Below are 23,792 nucleotides of genomic sequence, written 5' to 3' on the forward strand. Positions count from 1 at the left end.
AAGCAATGCAGCAGCGAACTGGTAGCTTGAAAGCAAAACATAATGGGAATGTTGGGACTGTTCCGTGGGAAACAGGGACAGTCTATTCACAGTGCAAAGCACTGGAATTAGCTCAGAGTGTAATATGAGCTGTACACGAAGTACGGGAGGAGTTTGTCTCTCGGCTGTTGGAGTTTGAAGAGAGCAGACGTGTTTTCTGTAACGCTGCAAAGACAGAAATAAAGGCATGTAAATACGTTTCTGTCTATCTCTTTCTCCTGCCCGGGGGGGGGGGGCAGGAAAGAGGGGGGGTGTTCTTCTCACGCTGAGAAGGATCGCCTATCGTCGACCTAGCCTGTATCCTGCCGGGGAATGCAGACAGGGAGGTCAACCGGAGATCAAGCCAGGTGCCTGGAGAGTGGCCAGTTTCTCCTGATAAAGGCTTGATTCCCAACATCTGGTAGCAACGAGCCGATGGTTTTGATCCATGAAAGCAACAAGAGAGGTTGATGGATCGTACATCCTCTGCAAGGAGATAAGGAAGATATGGTAGCGGGCGGATCGAAGCTACAAGGATGGCTGAGCCGGAGGAGGTGTTTATGATGAGCAACGGAACCCCTAAGGTATGCTGATTTTATGGCTGTGAGAGTGAACGCGAATTGAAGCATTCTTCGGTTCACTGAGTGTCTGCTTTTGGATGAAACCAGCACTGAAAGAGAGCCACATATTTCGCATACCTGAGTCTTGATAAGCCTGGAATGTCCAGTTGCTAAGCAATGAAACAACAGTACAGTGGAAAGTTACTGGCCAACAACGGAAGAGGGGCTGGGACTGTGAGAGGCTGGAAAACAGCGTTTGTTTTGTCTAATCTCACTGCTCTTGGAGGGACTTTCCAAACAGCCTGTGTTTAGCTGCCAGGTGTGAGGCAGTAAACAGCCAAAGACTCTTGGATTTTACAAGCTCACTGCTGAAAGCTGAGGCTTGAGATTGAGATGGCTTTGTTCTCTCAGGAGTTCCGAAAAGCTTGTGAAGCTGGAGTGAGAAGCAAGAGCCGAAAGTGTACTACCCCAGAAGGGGGGAGCCAAGATGGTGCTGGCCGAATTCCTAAAAGCTCATCGAAAGCTGAGGAGAGCTTTGACCCCAAAAGGGGGAGTGAAGGAACTGTTGCTGTTCCTGTACTTGCTGCAATGGATGTTGCTGACAGGGGGAGAGAAGCTCGGAGTTGTAGCGCCCCAACTGCCATTGCAAGGAAAGAGCAAGCTGAAGCTCTGAACGTTGTTTGTTGTCACAATTGTGGACAACCTGGGCATCCTCAGCGGAACTGTAAGAGGCCACGTCAGCAGAAAGGAGCTAGGGGAAGCTCTGCAAAACCTGAGGCGTCAGGCAAAAGTCGTACCAAGTCCCAAGTGGAACCAGCTATGGCTTTGATGTCACTAAAAGCCACACCAGAAGTGGAAAACACTTTTATTTTGGACACGGGATGCACACAGCACATGACATTGCACAGAGATCTGTTTTCAACGTTTAAGAAGCAAAGCTTCACTGTGAAGCAGGCCAACGGTCAGGAGCTGAAAGCGACCGGGTTTGGAACTGTGTATCTTGAAAGTCTCAACTTGACTATAAACAATGTGTATTTGGTTCCTGATTTAAAGTTCAATCTGCTGAGTGTTTCGCAGATCACAAAGAAAGGACTGACTTTGTCCTATGATAGAGAAAGCTGCAAAATCTTCAAAGATGGAGAGCTGTATCTTTCTGCCAGAGAGAGAGATGGACTGTATTTGTTGACTTTTGATCAAAGTGATTGCATGAATTATAATGCATCTGATTCTAACATGATTTCTCTCGCAGGTGTGTCGAAAAACGTCAAGAAGACGACGCAAGTAAGCAAAGCTTTTCAGCAAGTGTATGCTGATGTGATTGGTCCTCTAGCACCATCTAGAGGCAATGCTCATCAGGCTCATCTCAGCTATCTGCCAATCTCCGATTCCCACCACCCTTCTGAGTAATACCCCTCCCCACCTTCTCTATATATAGAAGGATCTGGCAACTTCTGTTTCAGTGTATCTGAAGAAGTGTGCATGCACACGAAAGCTTATACCAAGAACTAACTTAGTTGGTCTTTAAGGTGCTACAGGAAGGAATTTTTTTATTTTGACTATGGCAGACCAACACGGCTACCCATCTGTAACTGGATATTATCTTGTGTGTGTGGATTATTTCTCTCATTATGTGTGGGTATATACACTGCAGAAACCACAAGAAGCCTTAGAAAGGTTTAAAGAGTTTTGTGACAAGGTTAAAAATGTTCATGATGCTAACATTGATAGTCTTTTCACAGATGAAAAGCCAGTTTTTCTTTTACAGGATTTTCAGGATTTCCTGGATAAGAAAGGGATAAGGCACAAGACTGCTGTTTCTGCAGAAGCATGGAATAAAAGTGTCTGTGTGCAAGTGAACAAAGAATTGCAAAATGGGATGAAGGCGCAATTGCTGAGTTCACATTTGCCACATGAATATTGGGCGGAGTCGTTAATGTGTTATTGTTACACTTGGTTGAGAAAGGTTTCAAAAGATTTGGGAAGTTCTCCTTTTGAGAAGCTGTTCCACAGAAAACCTTCTGTTGCCCATTTTAAGGTTTTTGGGTCTCATGTGAAGACTGAAGCTCCAGGTGGAGTAAAGAATGCTAGAGGCATTTTTGTGGGTTATGAAAAGGGTCTCTACAGAGTAATTTTGTCTGAATCTGGTCAGGTGATTCTCACGAAATTTCTAGAGAGTGCTCCTGAACAGGAGAGAGTAATTGTTCACACATTTCCCACTGAGGACAATTCAGATGATGATGATGATGATTTTACTGATAACAGCGGTACTCAGAGTGACAGTGATAGCTCAAAGAGCTCAGTTGACACAGTCATTGAGAGGAAATCTCATACAATGGATAGACCTTCACAGATGAAGGATGAACCACTGTTTACTATTGGAACTGGTTCTCCAAAGAGTCCTGAGACTGAACCAGTGAGCAGAGAGGATCAGCACCTCATACGTAGGTCTGAGAGAGTTACAAAGGGTGTACCACCCAAGAGGTATGCAAAAGAGTTTGCAAACTCAGCTGTAGCAAGTGTTACTATTGTTGACAACTCAAGACAGGTTGAAGCTGTGTCGAAGTCAGAGACAAAGACACAACAGAGAGTTGCTAAGCGTAACACTACATTCCCAAGCCAAGGTAATGCAGATGGACTCATTCCTTGGAAGTCAGACAACCAGAGAGGTACACTGGGGAAACCAGTGGCGGGTAGTTCCAAGGGTGGAACTGAAACAACAGGGGAATGTTATATGTATAACAACTGTTTGTTTTCTTCTCTGGATCACGCTTTGCTCGCAGCGCACATTGATTCATATGGGGGAGTATGTTACGATATAGAAGCAATGCGGCCGCGAGCTGGTAGCTTGAAAGCAAAACATAATGGGAATGTTGGGACTGTTCCGTGGGAAACAGAGGGACAGTCTATTCACAGTGCGAAGCACCGGAATTAGCTCAGAGTGTAATATGAGCTGTACAGGAAGTACGGGAGGAGTTTGTCTCTCGGCTGTTGGAGTTTGAAGAGAGCAGACGTGTTTTCTGTAATGCTGCAAAGACAGAAATAAAGGCATGTAAATACGTTTCTGTCTATCTCTTTCCCCTGCCCGGGGGGGGGCAGGAAAGAGGGGGGGGTGTTCTTCTCACGCTGAGAAGGATCGCCTATCGTCGACCTAGCCTGTATCCTGCCGGGGAATGCAGACAGGGAGGTCAACCGGAGATCAAGCCGGGTGCCTGGAGAGTGGCCAGTTTCTCATGATAAAGGCTTGATTCCCAACACAGACTCCTTCAGGAAATTGTGGACTCTCCTTCCAGGAATTTTAAGCAGAGGCTGGATGGCCCATCTGGATGTTTGAGTTGAGATTCCTGCATTGCAGGGGTTGGACTAGATGACCCTTGGGGGACACATCCAAATCTATGATTCTATGATTCTAGGACTCATTAAAACAAGCTGTTTTTAAAACCAGCATATCCCACATAAACGGGGGGGGGGGGGGCTGTGCACTTGGTCTGGCATTCTGGGGCATCCTCAGAGCGTATCTGTCCTGGCAATGCTTGGATAGTGGCCCTGGCCCAAAATACCAGCATCAAGGCGGGTTTTTAATGTAGGTAATAAAAGGGGCAGGCTGGCAGAGCAGATGTCTTGCATGCAAGAGGTCTCGGGTTCAGTCCCTGGTGTGTCTACGGAAAGCCCTCTAGAGAGCTGCTGCTGCCCGTCAGTGAAACTGATACTGAGCAAGATAGAACTGTGGAATTGGGAGGTGGAAGGCCATCTAGTCCACCCGCTGCAGTGCAGGATTCAAGATCGCCTGTCTCAGCACAAGGCAGCTCATGCCTACAGCTTCACCTCCAAGAGGAGATCTTCCAAGAGGAAGAAATGAGTTGTTTGAGGAGGGATCAGTTTTATACACCTGTATTTAAGAATCCATTAAGTGGATTGCAGTGTACAGTGAAAATATCGCATAACAAAATATATAATAGAAGTAAACACATACATAGCAGTTCGAAAGCAAATCTTCAAAAGATCAGATCACACAAATTCAGTCTGGATCGTAAAACAGCTAAGTCACACTTCAGAGGAAGCTCTGTCAGAGAGAAAAGGTGTCTGAGGAAGCTTCTAGAAGCAAGAGCACCAGTTCAGTCAGGAGAGGGTTGCAGGCAGCTGGAGCCACAGCACGAAAGCCCCAATTTCTAGCTAAGAACATAAGAAGAGCCTGCTGGGTGCTATGTGAAGAACTGACAGTAAATTCCAGGGAAAGGAATAACTCTGGAAAATGTCAAGATTTCAGGTGGCCCCTTCCAAAGTCACTCATTTAATTGTGGATAATGAACTCAAACACCAACTGCCTCCTTTATCAAGCGGCATCTTTGTATTGTTACGATTTAATCAGGGACTTGCAAGCTTTTGAGCATTAACCCTGAATGGCGAATCCAGCTCTTCTTAGCTGTTGGCGATGAGCCCAAAGAGCCCGCCTTGTGGCAGGTGCTAAGCACCCTCCGCCCTGTGCAATCCTGTGTGTGGTGGCTTGAAGGCAAGCCTTGCCAGATACAGCAGGACTTGCTCCCAAGAAAGTGCACATTGGACTGAAGTCAGGAGGTGCAACATTTCCTCCTGGGCCTCTAACAGCAACCGGCTTGGCAGAAGTTCAACAGCTGAAGCTCTTCATGTCAGTGTGGTGGGGAGGGGAGCAACTTCCAACCTGAGTGTCTTGCATCATGCTTTCCGCTAGGACCCCAAATTCTTGTTCCTGGTTGGTCATCGCCAATTCAGACCCTGTTCACATCTATATGAAGGTCAATTTTTTTGCTCTGGTGTGCATGCACTGCATGGTCTGCATTTGCCATTTGACTCCCAATTCACCCGGTTTGGAGCTATTCATTGGGAGGACGGTCCATTTATTCCTGCTCTCTGCTTCCCATGAAAAACTTTTTGAAAGCCTAAAGACCATTGCTATTTTTCTAGAAAAAGAGGTGCTGGAACTCACTCTGAATGCGTCCCTTATTATCTTATAATGGCAATGGTGCCCACTTGAGAGGTGCTGGAGCTGAGTTCTGGCTGAAAGAAAGCCCTGCTAAAGACAACGTTGACAGAACCACCTCTGCCAGTATACTTGTTGACACGTCAAAGAACTTCAAAAGGTTTGCAGGACAGGACTTTCCAGGCAGAAGCCATCCTGGCTCTGCTTCAGCAAGGCTTGTTCTTCTATAATAATGCTTTCCATCAATTTCCTCTGCACAGTCATTAAGCTAACAAGCCTGTAATTTCCAAAAGCCCCACCCATGGATCCCTTTTGGAATATGGTGTTACACTGGCCAATTCCCAGTCCTCAGTGATGGAGGCTGATCTGAGGGGCCAGTCGTACATTTTTGTTTTTTTAAAAAGCAGCAATTTTGCATCTGAGTTCTTTGGAGTGGATGCCATCCAGGCACAGGGATTCATCGGTTTCTATTTTGTCCATCAAGTCTAGGACCCAGTCCTTTGCCAACACCATCTGCCTCAGCTCCTCAGGCTCCCTTCCTGCAACAGGGACTTTGGGATAGGGACCTGTCTGGCAGCTGTGCATCAGCTGAGCTAGAACAGAGGGAGCAGTTGTTCAAAAATACCACTAAGATCTTAAACTGCCACATTATCCCAGCTTCTCAGTTTTAGCACTTTTACCTACTTCTGATGAGGGTAACCAAAATCTGCATTGTAAAGCCTTGAAAGGGCACCACCGCTAGAGTTTTGGGAAAAACTAGATGGGCCAATTTTACTACTTGGTACACTGAAGCGTGGGAGATTGCCCTGCTGGGAAAACTAACTGATAAGCTGAGAGTCCTCAGGGTCAAAGGAAAAAGGACTATTTCGTACCTGTTTGGTCTGACTTAATTCATTTTTTAAGCAAAGAGGAATATATTCGAAGACCCACAAGTGAATCTGGCTGATACAGTGACTTTGGGCATTTGAATACTTTCATTTACCTTCCCTTGCTATAGGGAAGGTAACTTTGCATTCTTCAGTAAAAAATTACAGTCCCTCCCTTCTGCACATTCACATGCCTTTAGTTTATTTATTTTGGTTTTATTCCATGAGACGCCCCCCCCCCAGCTTTGCCTCTCCGCACTACGAGGCAAAGACAAAGAGCCACCGCTGCACATTACTAAATGTAACAAAATAAAAAAATTCCTTCCAGTAGCACCTTAAAGACCAACTAAGTTAGTTCTTGGTATGAGCTTTTGTGTGCATGCACACTTCTTCAGATACACTTCTTCAGACGCGGGTGGCGCTGTGGGTAAAAGCCTCAGCGCCTAGGGCTTGCCGATCGAAAGGTCGGCGGTTCGAATCCCCGCGGCGGGGTGCGCTCCCGCTGCTCGGTCCCAGCGCCTGCCAACCTAGCAGTTCGAAAGCACCCCCGGGTGCAAGTAGATAAGTAGGTACCGCTTACCAGCGGGAAGGTAAACGGCGTTCCGTGTGCTGCGCTGGCTCGCCAGATGCAGCTTTGTCACGCTGGCCACGTGACCCGGAAGTGTCTCCGGACAGCGCTGGCCCCCGGCCTATAGATGTGAAATGGGTGCACAAACCCCAGAGTCTGTCAAGACTGGCCCGCTCGGGCAGGGGTACCTTTACCTTTACCTTACACTTCTTCAGATACACTTCTTCAGATCTGAAGAAGTGTGCATGCACACGAAAGCTCATACCAAGAACTAACTTAGTTGGTCTTTAAGGTGCTACTGGAAGGAATTTTTTTATTTTGACTATGGCAGACCAACACGGCTACCTATCTGTAAATGTAACAATTCACTGATAAATGTATCTATGTACTGGCTCAATGGGAAAACTTGAAATTCATATAAAATTCATATAAAATCACTATAATTATGGATTTACACCATTCCAACATTGTTCTAATCAGAAGGAAAATGGCTACCAGAGGAGAAGCTTGGGATATGGCATGGGGCAGCCATAATCCCTGAAGTGTGAGACCACATACTCAGCAGACCACTCCCTGGGTGATAATTGCGACATCCTGGTACCTGAGTGCCAGACAGGTATTCATTCCGAGCCCAACAGCACATCCAACCTCAATGGATTGCACTGGGAAAAAGGAACATGTAAATACTTACCTTTGTTTTACTTAAAGGGTGTGTTAAAACCGGGGGGGGGGGCAGCTAAATGACTTCCCCAAAATCCCAAGTCCCCACCACAGCCTCTAAAAAGTAGTGTATAAAACTGTAGCAATAAGTGGATACCATGTATTGTAGTGTTTCCCCTGACTATCCAATATAGAATCAAATAATCACCAAAATTCAACAGTTTGCCCCATTTCCTTGGTTCCAATGGCTAATGACTCCTCTGGAAGTGGGGAATCCAGGGCTTCCCCTGCCTCCATAATCCCTGAGGCATAGAGTAGGAGTCTATCAATTGATGAAGATGATCATCCACACCTCACACCTCACAAGGGAAAAGATAACAATGGACCAGACAGATATCCCTTGATGAAGTTTGCAGAAGTCAGGTGTTCACAAAGCCCATCTTCAGGAAAGGATAGGTCTAAATAGTTTTATTGAATAATGGACTCCTGATACCATGCAAGATTCACTCCTTCTTGGTGACACATTGGTGATGTAGACACAAAGTCAGAAAAGCTAAAGCACAGAATGAACTCAGGCTTGCTAGAGAGGTTAAAAGCAACAAAAAAGGCTTTTATGGGTATGTTCGTAGCAAAAGGAAGAACAAAGAAACAGTGGGGTCACTCAGAGGAGAAGATGGTGAAATGCAAACAGGGGACACAGAAAGGGCTGAACTACTCAATGCCTTCTTTGCCTCAGTCTTCTCCGATAAAGAAAACAATGCCCGACCTGAAGAATTTGGAGCAAATGATTCAGCAAAGGAAACACAGCCCAGAATAACTAAGGAGATAGTACAAGAATATTTGGCTAGTTTAGATGTATTCAAGTCTCCAGGGCCAGATGAACTGCATCCAAGAGTATTAAAAGAACTGGCAGATGTGATCTCAGAACCACTGGCAGTCATCTTTGAAAATTCCTGGAGAACAGGCGAAGTCCCGGCAGACTGGAGGAGGGCAAATGTTGTCCCTATTTTCAAAAAGGGGAAAAGAGAGGACCCAAATAATTACCGCCCAGTCAGTCTGACATCAATACCAGGGAAGATTCTGGAGCAGATCATTAAGCAAACAGTCTGTGAGCACCTAGAAAGGAATGCTGTGATCACCAATAGTCAGCATGGATTTCTGAAAAATAAGTCATGTCAGACTAACCTGATCTCGTTTTTTGACAGAATTACAAGCCTGGTAGATGAAGGGAACGCAGTGGATGTAGCCTACCTTGATTTCAGCAAGGCATTTGACAAGGTGCCCCATGATATTCTTGTAAAGAAGCTGGTAAAATGCGGTCTTGACTATGCTACCACTCAGTGGATCTGTAACTGGCTGGCTGACCGAACCCAAAGGGTGCTCATCAATGGTTCCTCTTCATCCTGGAAAAGAGTGACTAGTGGGGTGCCACAGGGTTCTGTCTTGGGCCCGGTCTTATTCAACATCTTTATCAACGACTTGGATGATGGACTCAAGGGCATCCTGATCAAATTTGCAGATGACACCAAACTGGGAGGGGTGGCTAACACCCCAGAGGACAGGATCACACTTCAAAACGACCTTGACAAATTAGAGAACTGGGCAAAAATAAACAAGATGAATTTTAACAGGGAGAAATGTAAAGTATTGCACTTGGGCAAAAAAAATGAGAGGCACAAATACAAGATGGGGGACACCTGGCTTGAGAGCAGTACATGTGAAAAGGATCTAGGAGTCTTGGTTGACCACAAACTTGACATGAGCCAACAGTGTGACGCGGCAGCTAAAAAAGCCAATGCAATTCTGGGCTGCATCAATAGGAGTATAGCATCTAGATCAAGGGAAGTAATAGTGCCACTGTATTCTGCTCTGGTCAGACCACACCTGGAGTACTGTGTCCAGTTCTGGGCACCACAATTCAAGAAGGACACTGACAAACTGGAACGTGTCCAGAGGAGGGCAACCAAAATGGTCAAAGGCCTGGAAACGATGCCTTATGAGGAACGGCTAAGGGAGCTGGGCATGTTTAGCCTGGAGAAGAGGAGGTTAAGGGGTGATATGATAGCCATGTTCAATTATATAAAAGGATGTCACATAGAGGAGGGAGAAAGGTTGTTTTCTGCTGCTCCGGAGAAGCGGACACGGAGCAATGGATCCAAACTACAAGAAAGAAGATTCCACCTAAACATTAGGAAGAACTTCCTGACAGTAAGAGCTGTTCGACAGTGGAATTTGCTGCCAAGGAGTGTGGTGGAGTCTCCTACTTTGGAGGTCTTTAAGCAGAGGCTTGACAACCATATGTCATGAGTGCTCTGATGGTGTTTCCTGCTTGGCAGGGGGTTGGACTCGATGGCCCTTGTGGTCTCTTCCAACTCTATGATTCTATGATTCTATGATTCTAAGTATACAAGAGGCAGGCAGACAAGCACCGAAGAGAAGGGGAGACTATAAAGGTGGGAGATCAGGTGTGGTTGTCAACCAAAGGGTTACCGTTCAAAGGGGGGTGTAGGAAATTACAGCCGAGACGGCTGGGACCCTTTGAAGTAACGCAGCAGGTAAACCCGGTAACCTTTAGGCTGAGATTGCCCACCAACATGAAGCTACACCCGGTGTTCCACAGGTCCTTGCTCTCACCGTACCGGGAGGGGTGGGAATGGCAGGGAGGAGAAAGAGAAATCCCCAGGCATCCACAGGTGGAGGAAAGGGAATTCAGTGGGCAGGCAGCAGAAATCCTCGGTTCAAGGTGGAGAGAAGGGTGGAATATTTGGTGGCCTGGGAAGGGGAACCAGAGTCGGAAAACGCTTGGGTTCCTGCGGAAGAGATCAGGGATGAGTACCTGCAGGAGGAGTTTCATAGCAGGTTCCCAAGGAAGCCCAAACCCCTTGGCAGGTTCTGGAGAGAGCAATTTGGCACCACGGAGGATGAAGAAGAGTTTGAGGGGTGGCCAGCCTCAGAAGAGGAGGAAGGAGGGGAAGCCGAGGAAGAGGAATCCGACTGGGGAGATTGGGCAGTGGAAGGAGATAGCAACAGATGGAGAGCGGTGTTTGAATCCTCTGAGGAAGGGGAGAGCTCCTTCCAGGGGTTTCCCGCGTCGCTGTCCGAGGAAAGGAGGGGAGAGGGGGAGGGCCCTGGGAGGGAGGTGGATGTCAGGGAACTGCCATCAGAGGGAAGAGGAGAGGAAAGTCGCTCCAGTGATGCAGGGGAGGGAACTAGCAGGGAGAGAGAGAGGGTTCCCACAGGGGAAAGAAATCCAGGGGACACCAGAGAGAAAGGGGAAGCCGGGAGCAAGGCGGAGGGGAGGCTCAGAGACTCTTCCAGTGAAATCAGCGGAGCACAGGACCTCCGCTTGGCACGCCCACGCTGCGCAGAAGGCTTCCACGCAGAGAATCTAGGAGGAGACTTGGTGTCAAGCAACTTTTATGTTGGAAGAAATTTAGGTCCCGCCCACTGACGGATTCTGCCAGTGACTAAGACAGTCGCGTTTCAAGGGCTGTCAACCGGGGAAAGTTTTAGCTACACGGCTGGCTTGGAGCAGTTTGCAGTTTACGCACAAGCAACCCCAATTCCCATTACAGGTGTTATGGGTAATTTGGGAAACTTATAAAAAAGGGGAGTTATCCTTTGTTTGGGACTTTTTCCAGCTTCTTCCATGTGGTAGTTTGAAGTCTTGTTGCAACAATAAAGATCAGGCCTACTGGCTGCTGTTTTGCTCCTATAATTTTGGCTGGAGTCTTTGTTTGACAATCCAAGTGAGCCAGGGAATTTTTCTCTAACAATGAAAAACATGTATGACCACCAGATTCTGTTTGATAGCACTGTATTCTGCAGAATCATGTAGAAGCCTTTCTTTAAAAAGTAATTAAAAATATTTTTAAAAATCAGAAAAATTGCATAGTGGTGGAGGAAGAAGAGCAAGCTGAGATCAGAAGACAGGAGGCGATGCAGGGGACAGCTGATCTGTGGTTGGGCCAGAAGCAGTAGCGTCACAACGGGGGCGGGGGGCGCCCCGGGTGCCATGTCTGGGGGGGGGTGACAAGAAGGCACCCTGCGGGGGCTCACTGCAGTGCGAGCAGCCACAGCGCTGCCACAGCCGCATGTGGAGGATCCTCCATTTGTAGCTGCAGCTGTGAGCAGAGGATCCCGGTGCCGGCGGCAAACCGCTATGTACAGCACATGTGCAGTGTCGCACACGTGTTGTATGTAACGATGCCGCACATGCGCTGTACATCGTGGTTTGCCACCCTGGGTGTCATGCAGCCTTCGTTCGCCCCTGGCCGGAAGAAGCCACCTCAGAGCCGAGTGAAGGAAACAGGCAGCGCCAGGTTCAGGCTGACACATTTTCCTATGATGTGTTTGTCTGCTTTTCGGGTTAAACTCTCAAACTGCCTTAAAAGTAGACACACACCCCGCCCAACCCAAAATAAATTCAGCTTCACAATAACCACAACAGAATCTTTGAACTGTAGAGCAGGGAAGGACCGTGAGAGTCATCTAGTCCAACTCCCTGCAACGCAGTAATCTCAGCTAAAGCATCCATGACAGATGGTTATCCAACCTCATCTTAAATACCTGCAAGGAAGGAGAATCCACAACCTCCCAAGGGAGTCAGTTTCACTGTCAAACAGCTCTTAATGTCAGAAAGTTTTTCCTGATGTTTAGTCCAAATCCCCTTTCTTGTAACTTGAAGCCATTGCCTCGAGTCTTACCCTCCAAAGCAGCAGAAAAGAAGCACGCTCCATCTTCCATGTGGCAGCCTTTGAAATATTTGAAAGTGGTTCTCATATCTCCTCAGTCTCCTCTTTTCCAGGCTAAACATACCCAGCTCCTTCAACCATTCCTCATCAGGCTGCTTCCAGACCCTTGATCAGCTTGGCTGCCCTCCTCCACACACTTCCCAGCTTGTCAACATCCTTCTTAAATTGTGGTGCCCACAACTGGACACAGTATTCCAGACTCTCCAAGTGTCCCTATTTTCCAGGGACATCCATGATTTAACCCTTCCCAGTTTCTGATTTAATCCCAGAATGTCCCACTTTTCCTTAAGATGTCCCTAATTTCATTGGAGAAAAGTTGGAGGGTATGGAGTTATCTGACCCCCCAAGCTGTCTGAAGGCAATCCTGTATAGGGAAGGGGCTTTTTTAGTATTAAACGTTTTATTATGTTTTTATATATGTTGGAAGCTGCCCAGAGTGGCTGGGGCAACCCAGTATGGTGTCTGGGGTATAAATAGTAAAAATATCATTATGGAATGTGATGTCCCTATTTTCATCAGTGAAATGTTGGAGGGTATGGCATTCCAGGTGTGATCTGACCAAGGCAGAAGGCCTTGCAAAAACCTTTAGTAAAAGCTAAGTTTGTTTTGGTTTCACTTTGCCTCCAGCCTCATTATTCACCTGGTGCTGAATTGCCTTTTCCAGAACAGGCCAGGGAGGAAGGCGTAGGCGCCAACTCTCTGGGGCCCTCGGACCCAAGCACCCACAAAATTCCCCTGAAGGGGCCCGGCACCTACAAGTTTCGGTGCCAAGCTGGCACTCCTGGAGGAAGGTAAAGAGTTTGGCATCCACTTGGGGGCAAGAGGCAGCTCTGTCCTGGATGCTCTCCTCCTGAAACCAGTGTTTCAAAGAGAAGGTGGCCTTCCTGCGGGGAACTGCATTTTCACTCCCACTCCACACTGCCCTCCTCCACAAACTGCAGTGTGGAATATTTGGCAGCTCCAAATAATATCACAGCCCATGCCAGTTACAACCCTAGACGTGTAAAGTTGGAAGGTACCCCAAGGGTCATCTAGCCCAACCCCCTGCAATCACAGCTAAAGAATCTGTCACAGATTCTCAAATTCTGCCATTAGTTTCAGGAGCAAATTCAACCACATGCCAGCAAATTCAGGGTGCACAATCAAGCCCATCTGAACCGCTTGCCAAACAAGCCCACTTCTCCCCAGAGTCCAGGCTTTTTGCTATATGGAGATGGCAAAGCTATAGAATGCTAGAACCGTAGAGTTGGAAGGGAATTCACCCTGGCAAGGGAGGGGTCTCCAATCAAGCCTCCATGGCAGACGGTCATCCAAGGGATCCCCAAGGTTCATCCAGTCCAATGCCCCACAACACAGGAAATGCAACTGCCTGGAGGCCCCTCAAACCCTAGCCCCCCAAACCTTTGGGGGTTCCTCCACAATTCTATGATTCTAACTCGATTCCTGGGCCACTGTGGCCTGATCCAGTAGAGCTCTTTTTGGTTCTCACAGAACCTCCCCATCCAGAGACAGTCTACCTTGATTCCTAGGGGGATTTGGCCACTGGGGTAGCAGGATGCTGAGCTAGGGCCCCCCCTTTGGTCTGATCCCGCAGGCTCTCCTGACATTCTTATAGGGGGAAGCCCCTTCCAGCCCCACCCCGGAGCTGCTCAGCCTCACAGAATCATAAGTTGGAAGGGACCCAGAGGACCATCTAGTCCAACCCCCTGCAATGCCAGATTCTGCAACTGCCCCATGCAGAGATCAGACCTGCAACCTTGGCGTTATCAGCACCACGCTCTATCCAGGCCTCCCTCCCCTTCCGCAGACCCACCCAAAGCCCCTTTGCCCACCTTGGTCTCACGCTTGGCAGAATCAGGGCCACGCACAACGGTCCTCGCAGCCCTGGGCAGGGCAGGGGGGGGGGTCGGGGGTCTGTCCACACGCCTTCCTGTCCTGGATGAGGCAGGCAGAGGCTCCTCACTCACCTGCCTCACGCAGCCTCTGTACTGGCCTACAGCGAAAGGGAGACTGAGGCACATGTTGCCGCCCACCATTTTCCCGGCTGCTGAGACGTCATCTCACTTCCTCTTCCCGCAACCAGAAGGTGGGAGAAGAAGAGCAGAATCTGACCCAGCCCTCGCCCTCCATCCTGTGTTTGGGGTCTGGGAAGGAAGGGGAAGGGCAGAATGGCAGAGGACAAGCTCCCACACTCCCGTCAGACCCTTCCTGGAAGCCATGAAGTGAGGGGGAGGGGCAAGGAGGCCCAGGAGACAAGGCAGAAGCAGGACATCAATAAATTAAATATTTTATTATTCCATAATTTAAGAAAAAACAGATCCAGAAAATAAGACAAATTCCTTTGTGCTTAAAAAAGGGGGCTTCTCAGTGCTTTGGGAACCCCCTCCCCAATGCCCTGGAAGGTCCACAGAAGGATCGACAGCCTATGGGGCGGGGGCAGAATTGTAAGTCTGGTCCCTGCCCTAGTTGGAGGGGGCTGCCTCTTCACCTACAGGCTGCTAGCCCCCCTCCTCTGAGAGGGAGAAAATAGGGGGCAGCTGTCTGCCCCCCTCTCCCCCCTTCCCTTCCCTTCCCTTCCCTTCACCCACCCCACCCCCTCTTAGATCCCCGCCAAAAAGAGAGGTGAACTCAAAGGTATAGAAAAGAAGTGAAAGTTCATTGCTAGACCTCTCCTTACAGCCCCCATTTTTAAAAAACCCTGGTTTCCCTCCCCAGGTAATAGAAAAAGCCACCCTACAAGAATTGACTCCCAATCCTCCCCCCCGGCCTCTCTTTGTCATTCCCATAAAATTAAACCCCCACCTCACAAGTGAGTGGGGGTTTATGCATGGGGGAGAATGAGAGCCCCAACCCAGCCCCCTCCCTTGACTGGATGTGGAGGGAGATTCCCCCCTTCCTGGTGGTTTTGGGGGAGGGGTGATGCCAGAGGAAGTCAGCCATTTGAGATGCCAAACCACTGTGGGGGTCACCAGCCCCCCAGCAGGAGGAGCAGGAAGAGGGGGGGAAAGACCTTGGCTTGCAAAGTGGCCCCTGTGGGGGGCAGCCCAGCCCCACTGCTTGGCAGCCCCCCACTCTGGTTCTGTCGGGAGGAGGAGGAGCCCTTCCTAGGCCGCTCCCTGCGAGGTGGGCGGGCATCGGAAGAAGGGCGGGATCTCGTGGGGGAACCCCCAGCCCCCCCTGCTCCAGCCCCCAAGGCCGGCCGGTCCTCGCTGTACCCAGCCCCTGAGCCGCTCCCGCCGTCCTCATCTGGAACAGAAAACAGAGGGGAGGGTGGAAAGGTCTTGTTCTCTCAAGCACCAATCTGCAGGTGTTGCAGAAATTACGGGGGGGGGGACACATCTTTCAAGTTAAATATTACAAATATTATGCCTGAATATATCCTTCCAACTTGACAGCTCAGGGAGGTCACCTAGCTTTAAAAATAATATAAAATCATCTCCTTTCCCAGTTCCCCCCATTCCAAAGCTATTTTCCCCTTGAAAAAGGACTCCAGGAAGTTCTCAGAGGTGACAATTGCTGGGCTCATTGTTAGCCAAAGGAAGCCAAATCTCATCACCTGACTTGCCTCAGGCTCCAGACATGCAAAGGAACTTCTATTGTACTTTTGGGTGGTGGTACTTAAGACATAGTTGTCTATCCTAATCTTATACCTGAGTCTTGCCCGCCATGTCTGCTTATGCTAATTTTGTACCAAGGACTTGTCTGGACATGTTTGCCAAGGTTAACCCCTCCCCTTCGAACTGTATTCTGGGATATGGTGGGAAAGTTTTAAAAGTCTTTGTCACCCCATCCTCGGGGTTCAAATTTGCTCTTTGAAACTACTGCGCAATAAACTTTGGCCTACAGCTATTTGCTCCGGTTGGCTGGACTCCTTCCTTTCTTCCGCAGGGACCCTGGGGGACTGAGCAGCCTCGCACCTAGAGGTTTTTTCCTAACACAGGAAACCCAGCTGACATTCCCACAACCATGGGGCAAATAGATATGTGGATGAGCCCTCGCTGGGAAGCCCCTGCCAGAGAGGGACGGGGGTGGGGCAGGTTGCTCCCACCCCTTTCTGTCTAGGCACCACCAGCTGATTGCTAGACAGCTATGCTGGGGGTTGGGCTAGATGACCCTTGGGGTCCCTTCCAACTGTACGGTTCTGTGATTTTAAGAGCCAAAGGCTTCCCTAGGAGCTGGGGTTGGGGGGGAGTGTTGGAGGGCTTCATTTATTTCCCCCCTTGTAGGTGCCAGGTCAGTCAGCTGTCTTCATCAATGTTTCCCAATTGGGAGCCATACGGCCCAAGGCCCCACAGGATATTGCAAGGTGGGCACAGGTGAAAATCATGTAAATGGGGGGCCAGAGCGCGAGGTTAGGGGGCCACAGAGGGAAGTGAGAAGTGAAGGGGGGGACTTTTTTTAAAAAAAATCCTGATTGGCTGGCTATCCTCTTAGCCCATCCCAAGGGGGGGGGGGGTCCTGGCTTGTTTCTGATGTGAGAGCTCCTGTTTTGACCAGCAGAGCCTGCAATCCAGAACCCCAGGGCAGACAAGGGGGGGGGGTGGCACTGGGGAGGGCTGGGAGCTCCAGAGCTGCTTGTTGCTGCCGCCAGTGCTGGGCCTGACTCTGCAAGGTGCAGGGTGCAACCCACCCCAGTGCCTGATGGATCAGGGCCTTCAGATGTTGCCAAGGGCTGCAGGGCCAGTCGGCAGTGAAATCCACCCAGCACCTAACCAGGGGGGCTTGTCTGGTGCTGCTGACTTGCAGCTGGTCAATAACTAAGTGTCTACTCAGAGGAAAGCCACAGCGAAGGGTGGGGGAGGCTAGAGTGTTTTATCTAGGCAGCCAGGGCTCCTCAAGGTGTCAATAACTTTTGGCACCAGGTCAGTGAGGACCACTTGCTTTTAAACATTCTCCCATATATATAGAACTCCCAGTGCGCCTTTTGGACTGTATCTGTGGGTTTCCCCCTTTGTGTCAAAGAACTGAGGCCAAATAAGTGTTTACTTTTTTATAATACATGGAAGATGGATCTGTCTCAGGAGGTATGGACTCTCCTTCCTTGGAGGTTTCTAAGCGGAGCTCGGATGGCCGTCTGTCCTGGATGCTTGAGCTGAGATTCCTGCATTGCAGGGGGTTGGACTAGATGACCCTCGAGGTCCCTTCCAGCTCCATGATTCATGTTATGTTTGAAGCTGCAGCTACTCTGCGCTTTGATTTATCTGTCTTTGTATCTGCAAGGCCTCCAAGCTGAATGTATATCTATGAGCATCATGCACTGTATTACTGAAGCCTTATCTTCTGGACTTTAGGCTGCCCGTGTGGTGACTGGAACGGGGGGCAACTCCTGCTGTGTGGGTCTCTCCTCCGGTTCCCAACAAGGAGAGGGGGGAGTGGGGGCCCGGAAGGGGCTTGTAGGCCTCACCTGCATCCTGGAAGTCGAGGTCCTGCCCATTGCAGGCGCCCACCAGGCGGGAGGTGGCACTGCGTAGGGCCAGGACGTGCTGCCGCGTGGGCATGTCAGGGCGCGAAATGTCCACCTCCACCTCGGGGTTGTTGATCTGGTTCACCAGCCCATCACCCGTCACATCTGGGAGGTACCTGGGAGGGGGAAAAGGGAAAGGTGCCGGGGGAGAGCCTTTAGGCAGACAATGCACCGAGCACCCAGCCCCAAAAGAACCTAAGGAGAGCCTGGTGGCTGGATCAGGCCAAAGGGGCCCGTCTGGTTCACAGTCCTGTCCTCACAGTGGCCTAGTACTTCTAAGAACCCAGGAATCAAGAGAGACTGCCATTGGACCTGGAGGATCTGTAAGAATTGAAGAAAGGCCATGCTGCTGTGTCAAGTCAAAGGCTTATCTAGTTCAGCCTTCTGTTCTCATGGTGGCGGAAAAGATGCCCTGAGCTCTGCATGGGGAAAGTCTTGCCCCACCCAATGACCAGGTTCACAGGCATGCTCAGGGGCTTGGGTGCAAAAGCCTAAGGGGTCAAGTGCCCCCTGTCCCCTCCAGCCTCAAGGTGCGGGAGAGAAATCCAGCCCCCCTGCTCCCCATCTCCTCTTGAGCCCAACCTTGTCCTTTTCTCCCTGCCTGCACCCTTAGCGGGGTCCAACCCTACCCCACCTGCCCCTCGCCTGCCCGTTCCAGCAGCTGTCCTCGTTGGTGACATCAGCGGCCACCTTCTCGTCGCTGCAGAGGGCATGGGGAAGCATCACCCAGAAGCGCCGCATTAGACGCAGCTTCTCCTTCACATCCGACACCTGGGGGGGGGAGAAGGGGGTGGAATTAATTCGTCCAGTCCTCCTTTAAAGCAATCCAGGTTGCCGTCCATCACAGCCTCTTGGGAGAAGGCATTCCAGAGATTAATGCAGAAGGGCTCCCTTTCCTCTGCCCCAAATCTTCTGACATTCCCCTTCATAGGATGCCCACAAGCTCTGGCATTAGAGGGGAGGGAGAAAAAGCTTTTCTCCATCCATTTTCTCCACGACTTGCGTAATTTTATAAACTCCTATCTCTGCGGCTTCTTTGCCCTTTCTCTAAACTAAGAAGCCCCAAGTGTTGCAAGAAGCTGTCTGCTTGTTCTTATACACACCACGAGATGCAGGGTTGTGGTGCTGAGTTGTCCCAGGGTGGACAGTGCCCCCCCCCAGGGCAGCATCTCCTGGACTGCAAAAGGCTAAGGCTGACAAGGCAGAAGAGGCACAAGTTCAAGGCTGAGCTCTGGGGGGACGTACCATGCAGGCGGAGCCGGGGGGGTCCCCACAATACCTACCAGCCTGTCCAGGTTGGTTCCTGCCGCGGTTGTGGGCTTCTCTTCGGGCAAGTAAGTGCGGAAGCGGCGCTTGGCCTCCTCCCGGGGGGAGCGGCGAGAGCGGGCGGGGGCTGGGCGGGGGCTGCCGCAGCTCTGGAACACCTGAGGGGGGAAGAAGGCACAGGTGACCCCCACAAGCACCCCAGAAACACCCACACTCTGAGCTGCTCTCTCAAGTCCACATGAAGGCCGAAGGCACTCTGCTGCCAGAGCTGGTAGGAGACCAAAGCCCAGATAGGAGATTTAGACGGCAAGGAAGGGGAAGCAGGCTCTGTCCTGGATGCTTCCGTGGAAATTTCTGCGTTGCAGGGGGTGGGCTAGATGGCCCCTTGGGGTACCTTCCAACTCTTCAGGTCTATAATTCTATAACTTAACCTCAGGAAGGACTTTCTAAGCGGAAGAGCTGTGGGGCATTAAAAGGGACTACTTGGGGAGGTGGTGGGTGGACTCTCCTTCTTCAGAGGGTTTTAAGCAAAGGTTGGATGGGCATCTGACAGGGAATCCTAGGATTGTAGGGTTGGAAGAGAACCCCCAGGATCATCTATCCCAACCCCCTGCAAGGCAGCTATCACAGCTAAGCATCCCTGACAGATGCCTGCCCAACCTCTGCTGGTCTGTCTGCAGGTTGTTGGCATCTGTCTGTCTCAAGAGATAATGGAGTGCATCTCCAGGGGTGAAGTCAAACCACTGTGCTAGTGCTGAAGTGACCTCCCCAGGGCACAAGCCAGGGCCCTGTGCCTGGAGGTCCTGGTCTGCCCCCCCCCCCTTTTAGCCTTGCTGATGGGCTCGAAAGGAAAGCAGAGCAAGATGTTTGGTACCAGCTTGGCTGCAGGAGATGCTGGAATGAGGCGTACGAAGCGCCATCCAAGCATCTTGGGGGCTCCACTCTGGATTTGTGTCAGGTGTGCTCCTGAGCCTGCCTGCAGGTGGGTTGGCATAATAAGGAGCAGAGGAGTCAGATTCTCCCTGTCCCCCCATACACACCTTGGCTGAGATTTGGACACTGTGCTCCTGCAGGAACATGATCGCCTCCGAAATCTTCACTCCGATGGAGTCAGCCGCCAGTTCGAAGTTAAAGGGCCCCCCGAGGCGCTCGGCCAATTGGGTCAAAGCATCTGGGAGGGAGAAAGAGGGAGTGGGCCAAGGGGGCTAGGTTGGGGCAAGGGGAAAGAGCCCCCCCCCCGCCGCCGCCGCCGCCCAAAGACCCTGTCTACTTGCACTGAGCGGAACAGCCAGCCAGACTCAGACTTCCATCTTGCCTTTCTTCCAATAAACCCAGGCTGGCATTCGTTTTGGTTCCCGCATGGCAGGGGTTGGACTAGATGCCCCTTGGTGCCCCTTCCAGCTCTACCAATCTAAGAAGTCCCCTCTAGATATATGGCAAGCTGACCCTCAAGGCCTCCAGGGAGCTCCCCGGCTGATCAGAGATTTCTCCAGCTGAAGCCCAAGACTCGGCTATGCCCATTGACTAAAATGCCACTTGAGGGCAAGCTCTCCCCTCGTCCAACCCTGCCTCCTGCCATTTCCCACTGCCAGCCTTTCCCCCAGCCCTCTTCCCCTCCCCCGGGGGTGTGCTCACCGAGAAAGCGCTCCCACTCGGGGTCCAGCTCCGCTGCGCTGGCAAAGCAGCCCTTCATGACGTTGAGGCAGAATCCGTTGCAGGGCTTGAGGGCCGGAGTCCCACGGCAAAGTGGGCAGTAGGAGAGGCGCATGTGGGCACGGCGGCACTCTCCGCTGGGAGAGAGCTGGGGGGAGAAATGGGGGGGAACAGGTTGAGCATTTGGCAGCCTGAGGATTCTCCCAGGATGGCCGCAGGCGCAGAGGAGGCGCAGAGAGGTCACCCCTTGGAACTCCCTGCCTATTGACCTTCACTGCATGCTCCATTAGGCAAGCCTGGCATTTGACCCTCCCTGTCATCAGAGCTCCGATGTTTTGCCCACTGCCTAGTGCAGGTTCCCAGGGAAAGAGGGCCGAGGTGCCAGAAGCACCACCTGTGTCAGGAACGCTCTCCCAGGCCCATCCGTTGCCGGCTTTAGGGCAATTGCAAGGTTTGCAGGAGCCTTGTGGATCAGGCCAGTGGTGCCTCCAGTCCAGCCTCCTGCTCTCTCAGTTGGCCAGCCAGAGTCCCCCAAGGGAGACCTGCAATGGAAATGCTCTGCATGTGCTCAGAGAAACTCTTTGTGATGGCAGCAAAGGAAAAGTGCTCTCTGCATTGTCCATTACATCCCACACTCGTCTCTCTTTTCCCATGGCTACAGATGAAACCCTCAGAAGAACATCATAAGATCCTTCTGCGTCAGGCCAAAGATGGACTTCTGGTCCAGCTTCCTGTTCTCATGGTGACCAAGCAGATGCCTGCAGGAAACCCAGAATCAGGATTCGGACGCAAGAGCCACTCTCCCCCCTTGCAGTTTCCAGCAAGTGGTATTATTGAGAAGCACCACTGTCTCCGACTGTGGAGCCAGAGTAGGATTCCTGCACTGCCCTGGGGATCCCTTCCCACTCGAAGTTAACGGTTCTGTGTGAAGTAGTCCTTCCTTTTCCCTGGAGATATTTGCAAGCCAGAAGCGACTGATCTGATATCCTCCCAACATTGCTGCTCCTTTGGAGAGGACTTTGGCAGCAAAGATGGGTGTGGGGAGAGGGAAGGTGGGGGCAGTGGAGCAAAGCTGACTGCTAGGGAGCACGGCTGGGTGGGGGCAGGTAATAATAATAATAATAAAATAATAATAATATCCTGCCCATCTAGGCTCCTTCCCTCTAGCAGCAGGGGGCAGCTCACCCATGTCAGGCTTCTCACCTTGACCGCCTGGACCACCACGTCTCGTCCGGTCGCCAGGCCCTGGACAAAGGCTCGAGCAGCAATGAAGGCGCGAGTCACCTGCAGGGGAGCAGGACAGAGCAGCCAGGAAGGCCAGCTGAGCAGCTGGACACACGCATGCATGCACACAGCCCACCCCTGAGGCAAGGTGAGGCGGGACCCACAGGGGCATCAGATCCGGACTCCAAGGAATGCCTGGCCCACTGCTGCCACGAATGTGGTGCACTCCCTGGAGGCAGGTTCTGCCCTCCACCCAACGCTGCCGTGGCCTCCTGGCCAATTGGAGGTGCTGCTGGTCTCTCCCCCTGCCTTGTTCCCGATGTAGATCTTCATCCCCAGCTCGTTCCAGCTGTAGATCTTCGCTCACCTGCCTTCTCTGGGCAAGAGATGAGAGGCAATTTTGCATTTTGCCTCAGGTGCCAACATGTTGGGGGCCAACCCTGCACCACCCACCCACACCCGACCCTCCCACCCACCTGTCCCACAGTCATGCAGGGCTAAGGTTGCCATACGCCCATGAAATCCCAGATGTGTCCCCTTTTGGGGGGCCAACAAGCCCATCCGGGTGAATTTTTACATTTTAAAACAAAGGTTCAGGGTTGGGGGGATATTTATTCATTTCTGGGTTGTGTGGGTTTGTTTGCTTGTTTGTTTGTTTGTTTTTGGCTCAGGTGCGGGCTGCTCTGCACACCACGGCCAGCCCAAGCAACTCAGGCTGTCCTCTTTTTTGCTCTTCAATATATGGCAGCCCCACCCATGCAGGAATGAGTGTGTGTGTGTGTCAGCGGCTGGGAGCTGGATCTATGCGTAATTCATCTGTGCCCAGAGTTGGTGGAGAACTCAGGCACAGCTGGAAGCCAACTGTTTATGCTCTTGATCCTGCACACAAAGTCAGGGACACCTCAGTCAACATTTCTGGACTACTTCCAGCCCGACTTTGCCTTTTGCCCCCAGCTGAGGGCTGACATGAGCCCCAGAGAAGAGGGGGGTCCCTGTGGCCTGAGCCCATCCCTTGCAAGTGGGAGAGCTGCTGGATCAGGCCAGGGGCCCAGCTAGACGCTCGTAAGAAGTCTGCCAGCAGGTTCCAAGCACAATAGCCTTTCTCCCTTCCTGCTGCCTCTAAACGTGGAGGCAGAGCAGGGTCAGTCTGGCCAGTGGCCCCGAGAGCTCTCTCCTCCTCTGTGCATCTGTCCAATGCTCTTTGGAAGCCCTCCAAGTTAGTGGACATCCCTGCCTCCTGTGGGAGGGAGTTCCATGGGTTCAGTATGGGTCACATGATGAAGCAAGAGGATGTTGTGGCATCCCAGGGAGGGTGGGGAGGGGAGGGCCAGGGGGTGGACTCACCTGCACGCGGAGCTGGCGGGGGCTGTCCCCAAAGGCCCGCAGCCCCTCTGCCTGGTGCCCCACACACTCCAGGTAGCCTTCGGGGAAGCTGTACTGGGGGTTGAGCAGGGGCAGCATCCGCTCCAGCAGGCGGGCCCAGAAGTCGCTCAGGGCCTCATCCAGCCCAGGTCGTGCTCCCTGCAGGTGGTGCCGCAGCTCCACAAAGAGCCCCTGGAAGAGGCGGGCATGCTGGGCATAGAGGCGCCCATAGGAGCGGGTGAACATGGCTTGGAGGGACTGCTCTGCCCCTGCCAGGAGCTCCCGGAAGAAGTCTGTGGAGGCAGGGAGATGTGGGGAGGAAGAGGAAGAAGAAAAGGAAGAGGAGGAAGAAGGTAGCTTGAGCCAAAATTCTGCCCCCGAAAAGGAGCCTTCTCCTGAGCATGTGCACATTGCGCTTCCCTCACTACTGCCCCCCTTTGGGG

General features: G+C 51.2%; 2 protein-coding genes across 4 annotated transcripts in view; both read right to left on the reverse strand.

Moving 5' to 3' along the window:
• The window catches only part of LOC309516715 (NXPE family member 3-like), a 37,676-nt gene extending 23,190 nt beyond the window's left edge, over positions 1-14,486 (reverse strand). For both annotated transcript variants that reach the window (XM_082195510.1, XM_082195509.1), the window contains exon 1: positions 14,213-14,486. In XM_082195510.1, the coding sequence (XP_082051636.1) occupies positions 14,213-14,416 (204 nt within the window). In that variant the 5' untranslated portion in view covers positions 14,417-14,486. The remainder of the gene's footprint in view (positions 1-14,212) is intronic.
• A 165-nt stretch (positions 14,487-14,651) lies between these two features.
• On the reverse strand, positions 14,652-23,783 carry LOC309516639 (glypican-6-like). Of its 2 annotated transcripts, XM_082195398.1 has the most exons (8): positions 23,332-23,783; positions 21,967-22,047; positions 20,746-20,911; positions 20,151-20,281; positions 19,128-19,268; positions 18,479-18,615; positions 17,785-17,960; positions 14,652-15,626 (listed from the first exon to the last, which is right to left on the reverse strand). In XM_082195398.1, exons 1-8 carry the CDS (start codon positions 23,758-23,760, stop codon positions 15,346-15,348), a joined length of 1,542 nt encoding a protein of 513 aa, XP_082051524.1. In that variant the 5' UTR covers positions 23,761-23,783; the 3' UTR covers positions 14,652-15,345. The 2 variants fall into 2 exon arrangements, with proteins under 2 accessions (XP_082051524.1, XP_082051525.1); XM_082195399.1 differs by lacking the exon at positions 21,967-22,047.
• Between the last annotated feature and the right edge of the window lie 9 nt (positions 23,784-23,792).

This window comes from Podarcis vaucheri, assembly GCF_965113315.1.
Source record: "Podarcis vaucheri genome assembly, chromosome: 13".
Classification (NCBI taxonomy): domain Eukaryota; kingdom Metazoa; phylum Chordata; class Lepidosauria; order Squamata; family Lacertidae; genus Podarcis; species Podarcis vaucheri.